The sequence below is a fragment of the Sinohyriopsis cumingii genome, chromosome 17, assembly GCF_028554795.1.
Source record: "Sinohyriopsis cumingii isolate HCF-2022 chromosome 17, ASM2855479v2, whole genome shotgun sequence".
Taxonomy (NCBI): Eukaryota; Metazoa; Mollusca; class Bivalvia; order Unionida; family Unionidae; genus Sinohyriopsis; species Sinohyriopsis cumingii.
In genome coordinates, this window is record NC_142977.1 from 43,054,574 (window position 1) to 43,066,704 (window position 12,131).

The 12,131-nt window shown below is 29.3% G+C and overlaps 2 protein-coding genes across 2 annotated transcripts; both read left to right on the forward strand.

Moving 5' to 3' along the window:
* The first annotated feature begins 1,294 nt into the window (after positions 1-1,294).
* Positions 1,295-2,041, forward strand: LOC149778512 (testis-specific serine/threonine-protein kinase 4-like). The gene has a single exon (XM_089938346.1). It carries the CDS (start codon positions 1,295-1,297, stop codon positions 2,039-2,041), a length of 747 nt encoding a protein of 248 aa, XP_089794472.1.
* Positions 2,042-11,384: 9,343 nt separating this feature from the next.
* On the forward strand, positions 11,385-12,131 carry LOC149778513 (testis-specific serine/threonine-protein kinase 4-like). Its single transcript, XM_089938347.1, has one exon. It carries the CDS (start codon positions 11,385-11,387, stop codon positions 12,129-12,131), a length of 747 nt encoding a protein of 248 aa, XP_089794473.1.

Consider the following 12,131-nt stretch of genomic DNA (forward strand, 5'->3'; position numbering starts at 1 on the left):
TTTTTTATTATAGTATTTCAAGGCCATGCGGAAAAAATATGTAAATCTCAAAATTTAATTTTGAAGTTATGAATTACTAATCGATTCTTCTTCTTCTTATCATTTTTATTATTATTATTATTTATTATTATTATTGTCATTAATAAAACTTATGTAACCTGACTAAATAATGTAAATGTTGATACCATTTTTGTATTCTTTGGTATGACTTGGCCGGAGTTTGAACCCACGATCACGGGCTTGCTAGGCGGAGGTTCTAACCACCTGGACACCGGACCGGTCTTAGTTATGGATTTCATTACTAATACTATACCTATCATTAAGATAAGACATAATTATTTTTCGAGTGATCTCCCTTGTTGTTATAGTATGAATTATCTCCCTTTTTATTTTAGTATTTCAAGGCCATGCGGAAAAAATATGTAAATTTCAAAACTTAATTTTGATGTTATTCTTCTTCTTGGTCTTCTTCGTATTGTTATTATTATTATTAATAACAATTATTATTATTATCATTATTATTATTATTATTATTATTGAGATATGTCCTTATTATTTTTCGAGTGATCTTCATTGTTATTATAGTATGAATTATCTCCCTTTTTATTATAGTATTTCGTGGACATGAGGAAAAATTATGTAAATTTCAAAATTAAATTTGAAGTTATGTATTTCATTACTATACGATTCTGCTTCTTCTTGGTTTTCTTCATATTATTATTATTATTATTATTGAGGTAAGTCCTTTTTATTTTTCGAGTGATCTCCATTATTATTATAGTATGAATTGTCTCCCTTTTTATTAATGTATTTCATTGTTAATATTTATATTTGTAATAATGATTTCACTTGAGTGATTTCTGGTGACCTGACCTTGTCTGTGACTGTGTAACCTCGTGACCTGGGTCAGGTCATTACATGACCTTGACTTTATCGAATGACCGGAGGTTAAATGATGACACTGGGTCATGACCGTGGAACATACCATTTTTAGGTAAGTCAGGCTGGCAGCTTGCTCGTGTCCTGTACCTTCCTATTCTGTTTCATTACAAGATTGTATTGGACACTTTATATTATTTAAGTAATAAATTCCCGTAAGATAAAAATGTATGGCTATGAACTTTCTTACAATAGTTAGTTGTATGCAAATGATCCATCATTCCCTACTGAATAATGTAGTCGTCCAGCCTCGTTTTGGAAAATGGTCATATATAAAGCGTGATAACACTTGCTTTCATCACAATTCAAATAACTAATATAACTAATCATGTGCGTCTATAATAAGTTAGGTCCAATGGTTGGCGAGGGTGCCTATGGTAAAATCTTCATTTCTACCATTGGCAACATTAATGTGGCTGTTAAGATTATTAGCAAGAAAGGTAAGAGCAATGAATATTTGGAAAAATTTCTTCCAAGAGAATTGGAAGCCGCTTCCAAGCTAAAGCACGAGAACATAATCAATGTTTTCGAAGTAATGGAGAGCAAAAATAGCGTTTACATAGTCATGGAACTGGCTCAAGGTGGTGACCTCTTGGACAAAATTACCGAGGAGGGACCTCTGAGCAAAGAAGAAGCCCAGAAGATCTTCAAGCAGATTGTCGAGGCCGTTGAATACATGCACAGGCAGAACATGGCCCACAGAGATCTCAAGCTGGAAAACATTCTGCTTGATTCTGAGGGCAATGTCAAGGTCACTGACTTTGGATTCACTAAGACAGTGAAAAATAATGAACTGAGCAATACATTTTGCGGCAGTGCTGTGTACACTGCCCCCGAGATCCTCAAAGGCGAGGCTTACGATGCATTCAAGGCCGATGTCTGGAGCCTCGGTGTTATCCTCTATGGGCTGGTTTACGGAGCTCTCCCCTTCCAGGAGGGCAGCATAAGCCAAATGGTCGTCGGCCAGGTCCAGAAAACAATTAGCCTTCCCAAGGTGAAGGCTGATAAGGACTGTGAGCAGTTGATCATGAGCATGCTTGAGCCTGAAGCTGCCAAGCGTGTCACCTTGAGCGATATCCTTTCCTCTAAGTGGTTCAACTAAATAAAAATTCAAAAGTAATCATCTTATTTAATAATAACAACAACAACAATAATAATAATAATAATAATAATAATAACAATAATAACAACAACAACAACAACGATAGCAGTAGTGGTAATAATAATAACGATAATAAAAACTACAATAATAATTATAAGAGAAGAAGAAGAAAAGGAAGAAAAATAATAATAATAATAATAATAATAATAATAATAATAATAATAATGATAATAATAATAATAACAACAATAATAATAACAATGACAATAATATCTATAATGTTAATAGTAATAATATAAGCGATAATACTACTAATAATAATAATAACAGTGATGATAATATTAATTGTGATGATGATTACAATCTCAGCTATCATATTGTTGTTATTATTAATATTATCATTATTATTATACTTTGCTTTTTATTATTCTTCATGTTTTTCATATAATAATGACGACAATTTAGGTCTCTTGTCCTGTTTCTGAGATATATTTGCATCGAATTTACAATTGTGATATGTAGTCAAGACAAAATAACAGGAACAAATAACGATTATATCATCATCATTAAACTCATGATTAACATCATAATGATCACACTTCTTATCGATATTATTATTATTATTATTATTATTGTCATTATTATTATTATTATTATCATCATCATCATCATCATCATCATTATTATTATTATTATTTTTATTATTATTACTGTTGTTGTTATTGTTGTCGTTGTTATTGTTCTTGGTATTGTTGTAATAATAGTCATTATTATTATCATTATTATTATTATTATTATTATTATTATTTTAATTGTAATTTCTTGATGATGATGATGCTGATGATGATAGAGGAATCTATATCATCGTTTTTATAATTTACATTGCTGATATCATAATAATCTCAATTTCATTACTATTGTTATTATATATGTTTTGTGGTGATTTCCCTTGTTACTGTCGGTTGCGAGATATTGCCAGATGAGCGACATGGTAGCTATAATTACCGAAAAATCCTCAAGGCCATTCGATAATGTCCATAATAGGTAGAATACTCATGATAAGCATTTATTATCATAGACATTATTATCATTTTCATTACTTTTTTAGTGTTAGTATTATTATTATTATTACTATTAATATTAACAGTAGTAATATTATTACTGCTATTATTATTGTTTGTATTGTTATTATTATTATTAAAACAAAAGAAAACGAGTAGTAAAAGACGATAAGATTATTATATTAATGATTTTTAACATAATGATAGATGATGATGATGATGATTATTATTATTATTATTTCTTGTTGTTTTTGTCTTTTATGACGTATTTATCCTGACTAAATAATGTAAATCCCAAACTTCTTTCTCCTTTGTCATTATATCGTTTTATATATTTGTAGTTCTTATTTCTTATTAGTTTAGTGTCATGATGTCTAAACTGACACTGACATCCTCAAGGGCATTAAATGCTAGGGTGGCGCTCTATAGTTTCGTATTTTGCATAGGCTAGAATTTTAAAGAATAAGAATTTCCACGCCATTAGTCACTGGTTATACTGGCTATTTAAAAATATCCTTGTATATCTTAGGTATATTTGAAAGAACCTTTGATTCCCTTTTTTTTTGGTGTATGATTAATAGGTGTAATATGGGTTATAGAGCATACAGCTTGGCCTTACTCCAGATGTGCATCTTTCAAAAAAGTGCAACAATACCAAGAACAATAACAACAACAACGATAATAATAATAATAATAATGATAATAATAATAATAATATCGATAAGAAGTGTGATCATTATGATATTAATCATTTTTTGTTCCTGTTATTTTGTCGTGGACAAGAGATCAAAATAGTCGTCATTATTATATGAAAAACATGAGGAATAATAAAAAGAAAAATATAATAATACTGATAATAATAATAATAATAATAATAATAACAAGAATATGATAGCTGAGATTGTTATCATCATCACAATTATTATTATTACCGCTATTATAATTATTATTACTATTATCGCTTTTATTTTTACTATTAATATTATAGATAGCATTGTCTTTGTTATTATTATTGTTATTATTATTATTATTATTATTATTATTCTTTCTGTTCTTTTTCTTCTTCTTCTTCTTTTTCTTCTTCTTCTTGTTCTTCTTATTGTAGTTTATATTATCATTATTATTATTACCACTATTGCTATTGTTGTTGTTGTTATTATTATTATTATTATTATTATTATTATTATTATTATCGTTGTTGTTATTATTGTTTTCGATATTGTTGTAATTATTATTATTATTATTATTATTATTAATTTAATTGTAATTTCTTGATGATGATGATGATGATGATAGAGGAATCTATATCATGGTTATTTTAATTTACATTGCTGATATCATAATAATCTAAATTTTATTTCTATTGTTATTATTATTCTTATTTTAAATCTTATTATTATTATTATTTTTATTATTATTATTATTATTATTATTTAAGTTCCTGTCCCTATGTTTGTTATGTTTCCTCTATATGTTTTGTAGTGATTTCCCTTGTTACTGTAGGTTTTGAGTTATTGACAGTTTAGAGCCATGGTAGCTATAATTACCGCAAAATCCTCAAGGCCATTCGATAATATCCATAATAGGTAGAATACTCATGATAAACATTTATTATCATAGACATTATTATCATTTTCATTATTATTTTTAGTGTTAGTATTATTATTACTATTAATATTAACAGTAGTAATAGTATTACTACTATTATTATTGTTAGTATTGTTATTCTTATTATTATTAAAACAAACGAAAACGAGTAGAAAAAGACGATAAGATTATTATATTAATGATTTTTAACATAATGATAGATGATGATGATGATGATGATGATGGTGATGATGATGATGATGATTATTATTATTATTATTATTTCTTATTGTTTTTGTCTTTTATGACGTATTTATCCTGACTAAATAACGTAATTCCCAAACTTCTTTCTCCTTTGTCATTATATCGTTTTATATGTTTGTAGTTCTTATTTCTTATCAGCTTAGTGTCATGATGCCTAAACTGACACTGACATCCTCAAGGGCATTAAATGCTAGGGTGGCGCTCTACAGTTTCGTATTTTGCATAGGCTAGAATTTTAAAGAAAAAGAATTTCCCCGCCATTAGTCACTGGTTATACTGGCTATTTAAAAATATCCTTATATATCTTAGGTATATTTGAAAGAACCTTTAATTCCCTTTATTTTGGTGTATGATTAATGGGTGTAATATGGGTTATAGAGCATACAGCTTTTGCCTTACTCAAGATGTGCACCGTTCAAAAAAGTGGTCCACTTGGCCATTTTCACTTCCTGAACTTTAGAGGAATATTGTATAAAAAAGAGCCCATAACTTTTTTTTACATTTTATATATATGGCAATTCATTCATTGCGCTTTCATAAGCTGGTATTGTCTAGTCTGGCAAAATTCATTTCCCCCATTTTAGTAACTGTCATGGACAGTGTACTTGAGACTAATTCAGGCTAATTTTTTAGCAGAAGGGAGAAGTCATTTTAGTTAGCAATGTGCTTAGCAATGTGCTTAGGTCATGTACAATTTCCAAAAGTATAATATCCAAAGAAATCTCATTCACATTACAATAATGTAGCATAGAAGTATGCCAACATTCTCTCCACTGTGCATGTTTTAAATGCAAACAACTTCACCTTACATACGTCATTCTCTCAAAAGTACATAATAACTGGTGAGAGCACCCCAGACACAATGAGTAGAAAAGTCATGTAAATGTCAGAGATAAATATTGCAGTCATGAATTTATTTATTGATTTATTTATTGATTGATTGATTCATTTATTTATTTAAATAATAATAATAATAATAATAATTATTATTATTTTTCTTATTATTATTATTATTATTATTATTCTTTGTTATTATTTGTCATTGTTTTTTGTCTTTTATAACTTATGCAACCTGACTAAATAATGAAATTTCCATCCTTCTTTCTTTTTCGATTCCTCTCCCTTGTTTTCATCGTACGAGTTATCTTCTTGTCTCTATTGTTTTATGTTTGTATTATTTCATCTAAATATTTCTAGTTATATCCCTTGTTATTGTCAAGGCCATTCAGAACAACTCTGTGTGTGTGTGTGTGTGTGTGTGTGTGTGTGTGATTAATCCCTTAATCTTACTCAACATGAGACTTTAAACACAACAGAATGTAAAATAGAGAGAGATGTAATTCCTTTCACAATACAATATAATCCTTCATTACCTAATATAGGTCGTATAATTAATAAATATTATAGTCTCCTAAATTTATCCAATAAAACTAGCGTCAAATCACTTTTCAAAATTAAACCAGTTCTCGCTTATAGAAGACCCAAGAATTTGCAAAAAATTTTAATCACAACTAAACAGACAGAAAATAAAAAAATACACTTTTCGTCATCTAAATGTAACAGACACCGGTGTTCTCAATGTGCAAACATAAGAGAAAGTACTTCTTTCAGTAGTGCTAATACAAAAGAGGTATTTTCTCTAGGCGATAACACTAACTGCATATCAACTGATGTGATTTATTTAATAACCTGTAAAAATGTAGCATGCAATATGTTGGACAAACACCACAACAAGTCTCTAAGAGAATGAATAATCATCGCTTTCATATAAAAAATTATAGAGATCCTCAGTTTTCCTCTAATGTTTCAACACACTTTAACACCAATAATCACTCTCTACTTGATTTTTCTTTCATGCCAATAGATATTGTGCATGGTAACATGAATAGACTCATAAAAGAAACTTATTGGATTCATAAGTTAGATACTCTGTATCCTAATGGACTTAATGTTAATGCACTATATAAAATTGTATAATTTACATTGATATATTGTATATCCTTTATAACAATATAATTATATGTATGACTGTTTGTCTGTAGTTTATTTTATTATGTGTGTGTGATTAGGATTTTTCACGTAGCTTTAACAATTTTTCAGTCATATCGTTACGAAGTGAGCAGTGTGTCAGTTTATAGTGATATCTAGTACTGGGGCATCATGCCGCAGACATGTAGCATGATGTCCCACCCAGTCACATTACCCTGACACCAGGCCGACCAGTCCTAACACTAACTATGTATTAATACCGAGCGCCTAGGGAGGCAGCTGTTAGTACCATTTTTGTAGGTCTTTGGTATGACTGGGTCGGGGTTCGAACCCACGAGTTCCCGTATCCGAGGCGGCCGCTCTAACCATTAGGCCACCGGTGCGGTCTGATGTTTGTACTTATGTCCCTTGTTATTGTCAAGGCCATTCAGAAAGATATGTAAATTTCAGAAATTAATATTGAAGTCATGGATTTAATTACTATTCTTCTTCTTCTTGCTTTTAGTTTTTATTATTATTATTATTATTATTATTATTATTATTATTATTAACTTATTTGTAATTTATATTTTGTTATTTGTTCTTATTCTTGATTATGATGATGATGATGATAATGATGATGAGGGTACAGTAATCTGTAATATCTTTATCGTAATTTTCATGGCTGATATTATTATAATATTCCTCTTCTTCTTCTTCTTCTTCTTCTTATTATTATTATTATTATTATTATTAGTTTCTGCCCATTATAATTGTATTATTTCCTCTATGTGTTTTGTGGTGATTTCCCTTGTTACTGCAAGTTCTGAGTTATTGCCAGTTTAGCGCTATGGTAGCTATAATTACCGCAAAATCCACAAGGCCATTCGATAATATCCATAATAGTTTGAAAACTCATACTAACCATTTATTATCATTATCATTCGTATCATTTTCATTATTATTATTATTATTATTATTATTATTATTACTGTCTTTTGTAACTGATTTATCCTGAAAAAGCAATATATATTCAATTATTAATTATATTCCTAGTGCTCTCCCTTGTTATTCATATCACGAGTTCTCCCTCTTGTCATTCATGGGAGTTCAAATTCCTCGTTAGTTGTTCATCGCAGACCTTACAATATTTATCAATTGCAAGATAATAATAATAATAATAATAATAATAATAATGTCACATCATTATTATTATTATTATTATTACTATAATCATTATTATTATTATTAATAAAATTAATACTAAGAATAACATCAGAATAATATTAATGATAATAATCCTTAATATTGTTATAATATTTATTAGTATTCTTCTTATTATTACTGTTATTATTATTATTATTATTATTATTATTATTACTTTGTTGTTATTGTTGTTGTTGTTTTTTTGTTGATGATGATGATGATGATGAGATTGTTGATGATGATGATGGTGAAGGAACAAAAAGCATCAAGATCGTGATGACAAAGTTCATGGTTGGTATGATATTATTATTATTATTAATTTTATAAAACTTTCTACTCACTATGACTGTATTATTTCCTCTATATGTTTTGTATTGATTTCCCTTGTTACTGTAGGTTGTGAGATATTGCCAGTTTAGTACCATGTTAGCTAACATTGCCGCTAAAACCTCAAGGTAATTCGATAATATCCATAATGGGTAGAAAACTCATGATAACCATTTATTATCATAATTATTTTCGTTATTATTATTATTATTATCTTGTGTCATCGACTTAGTCTGACACAACAATACATATTATATTATTATTTATATTCCTATATTCCTAGTGCTCTCCCTTGTGTTTGTTTGCATGTGTTCTCTCCCTTGTCCTTCTTGTTGGTTGATATCCCTCAATCAATAACAAATGATAATAATAATAATAATAATAATAATAATAATAATAATAATAATAATAATAATAATGTATAAATAGTAATGGTAATAATGTAATAACAATTGCGCTGTTATTACTAATATTCCCCTTTCCATTATATTTATATTAATTCCTATATATGTTTGGAGTGATTTCCTTTGTTATTGTCTGTTTTTATTTATTACTAATTTAATGTCTATACCCCGTGATTCTCAAGGGCTTTTAGCCATGATGTGCAGAAATATCTTGTGAATTTCAGACACTATTGTTATTATTATTATTATTATTATTATTATTATTATTATAACAAAAGAAAACGACGAGAAAGGGACGATGATAACATTATATTAATCATTTTTAACATAATAGTATCATCATCATTATTATTATCAAATGTTATTATTATTATTATTATTATTATTATTGTTGTTGTTGTTGTTGTTGTCTTTTCTTAAACTTAAGTAACCTGACTAAATAATGTAAATGTTAGTACCATTTTTGTATTCTTTGGTATGACTCGGCCGGTGTTTGAACCCACGATCTCGCGCTTGCTAGGCGGAGGCTCTAACCACCAGGACACCGGACCGGTGTTACGTTTGTAATTATGTCCCTTGTTATTATCAAGGCCATTCAGAAAAATTACGTACATTTCAATAATTAATATTGAACTTATGAATTTCATTACTAATACTATACCTATTCTTCTTGGTCTTCTTCGCATTATTATTATTATTATTATTATTATTGTTGTTATTATTATTATTATTAAGATCATACATCATTATCTTTCAAGTGATCTCCCTTGTTGTTATAGTATGATTTATCTTCCTTTTTATTATAGTATTTCAAGGCCATTCAGAAAAAATATGTAAATTTCAAAAATTAACTTTGAAGTTTTGAATTTCATTACTAATACTATACCTATTCTTCTTGGTCTTCTTCGCATAATTATTATTATTATTATTATTATTATTATTGAGATAAGTCCTTTTTCTTTTTCGAGTGATCTCCATTGTTATTATAGTATGAATTATCTCCCTTGTTATTATTGTTTTTCAAGGCCATGCGGAAAAATTATGTAAATTTCAAAAATTAACTTTGAAGTTATGAATTTCATTACTAAACGGTTCTTCTTCTTCTTGGTCTTCTTTGTATTATTATTATTATTATTGAGCTAAATCGTTATTATTTTTCGAGTGATGTGAATTGTTATTATAGTATGAATTATCTCCCTTTTTATTATAGTATTTCAAGGCCATGCGGAAAAAATATGTAAATCTCAAAATTTAATTTTGAAGTTATGAATTACTAATCGATTCTTCTTCTTCTTATCATTTTTATTATTATTATTATTTATTATTATTACTAATCGATTCTTCTTCTTCTTATCATTTTTATTATTATTATTATTTATTATTATTATTGTCATTAATAAAACTTATGTAACCTGACTAAATAATCACGATCACGGGCTTGCTAAGCGGAGGTTCTAACCACCTGGACACCGGGTCCGGTCTTAGTTATGGATTTCATTACTAATACTATACCTATCATTAATATAAGACATAATTATTTTTCGAGTGATCTCCCTTGTTATTATAGTATGAATTATCTCCCTTTTTATTTTAGTATTTCAAGGCCATGCGGAAAAAATATGTAAATTTCAAAACTTAATTTTGATGTTATTCTTCTTCTTGGTCTTCTTCGTATTGTTATTATTATTATTAATAACAATTATTATTATTATCATTATTATTATTATTATTAGTATTATTATTGAGATAAGTCCTTATTATTTTTCGAGTGATCTTCATTGTCATTATAGTATGAATTATCTCCCTTTTTATTATAGTATTTCATGGCCATGAGGAAAAATTATGTAAATTTCAAAATTAAATTTGAAGTTATGTATTTCATTACTATACGATTCTGCTTCTTCTTGGTTTACTTCATATTATTATTATTATTGAGGTAAGTCCTTTTTATTTTTCGAGTGATCTCCATTATTATTATAGTATGAATTGTCTCCCTTTTTGTTATAGTATTTCAAATGCTTCATTCATTGTTAATAATTATATTTGTAATAATAATTATGTTCCTTTTGGAGTGATTTCCCTTGAGTGATTTCTGGTGACCTAACCTTGTCTGTGACTGTGTAACCTCGTGACCTGGGTCAGGTCATTACATGACCTTGACTTTATCGAATGACCGGAGGTTAAATGATGACACTGGGTCATGACCGTGGAACATACCATTTTTAGGTAAGACAGGCTGGCAGCTTGCTCGTGTCCTGTACATTCCTATTCTGTTTCATTACAAGATTGTATTGGACACTTTATATTATTTAAGTAATAAATTCCCGTAAAATAAAAATGTATGCCTATGAACTTTCTTACAATAGTTAGTTGTATGCAAATGATCCATCATTCCCTACTGAATAATGTAGTCGTCCAGCCTCGTTTTGGAAAATGGTCATATATAAAGCGTGATAACACTTGCTTTCATCACAATTCAAATAAGTAATATAACTAATCATGTGCGTCTATAATAAGTTAGGTCCAATGGTTTGCGAGGGTGCCTATGGTAAAATCTTCATTTCTACCATTGGCAACATTAATGTGGCTGTTAAGATTATTAGCAAGAAAGGTAAGAGCAATGAATATTTGGAAAAATTTCTTCCAAGAGAATTGGAAGCCGCTTCCAAGCTAAAGCACGAGAATATAATCAATGTTTTCGAAGTAATGGAGAGCAAAAATAGCGTTTACATAGTCATGGAACTGGCTCAAGGTGGTGACCTCTTGGACAAAATTACCGAGGAGGGACCTCTGAGCAAAGAAGAAGCCCAGAAGATCTTCAAGCAGATTGTCGAGACCGTTGAATACATGCACAGGCAGAACATGGCCCACAGAGATCTCAAGCTGGAAAACATTCTGCTTGATTCTGAGGGCAATGTCAAGGTCACTGACTTTGGATTCACTAAGACAGTGAAAAATAATGAACTGAGCAATACATTTTGCGGCAGTGCTGTGTACACTGCCCCCGAGATCCTCAAAGGCGAGGCTTACGATGCATTCAAGGCCGATGTCTGGAGCCTCGGTGTTATCCTCTATGGGCTGGTTTACGGAGCTCTCCCCTTCCAGGAGGGCAGCATAAGCCAAATGGTCGTCGGCCAGGTCCAGAAAACAATTAGCCTTCCCAAGGTGAAGGCTGATAAGGACTGTGAGCAGTTGATCATGAGCATGCTTGAGCCTGAAGCTGCCAAGCGTGTCACCTTGAGCGATATCCTTTCCTCTAAGTGGTTCAACTAA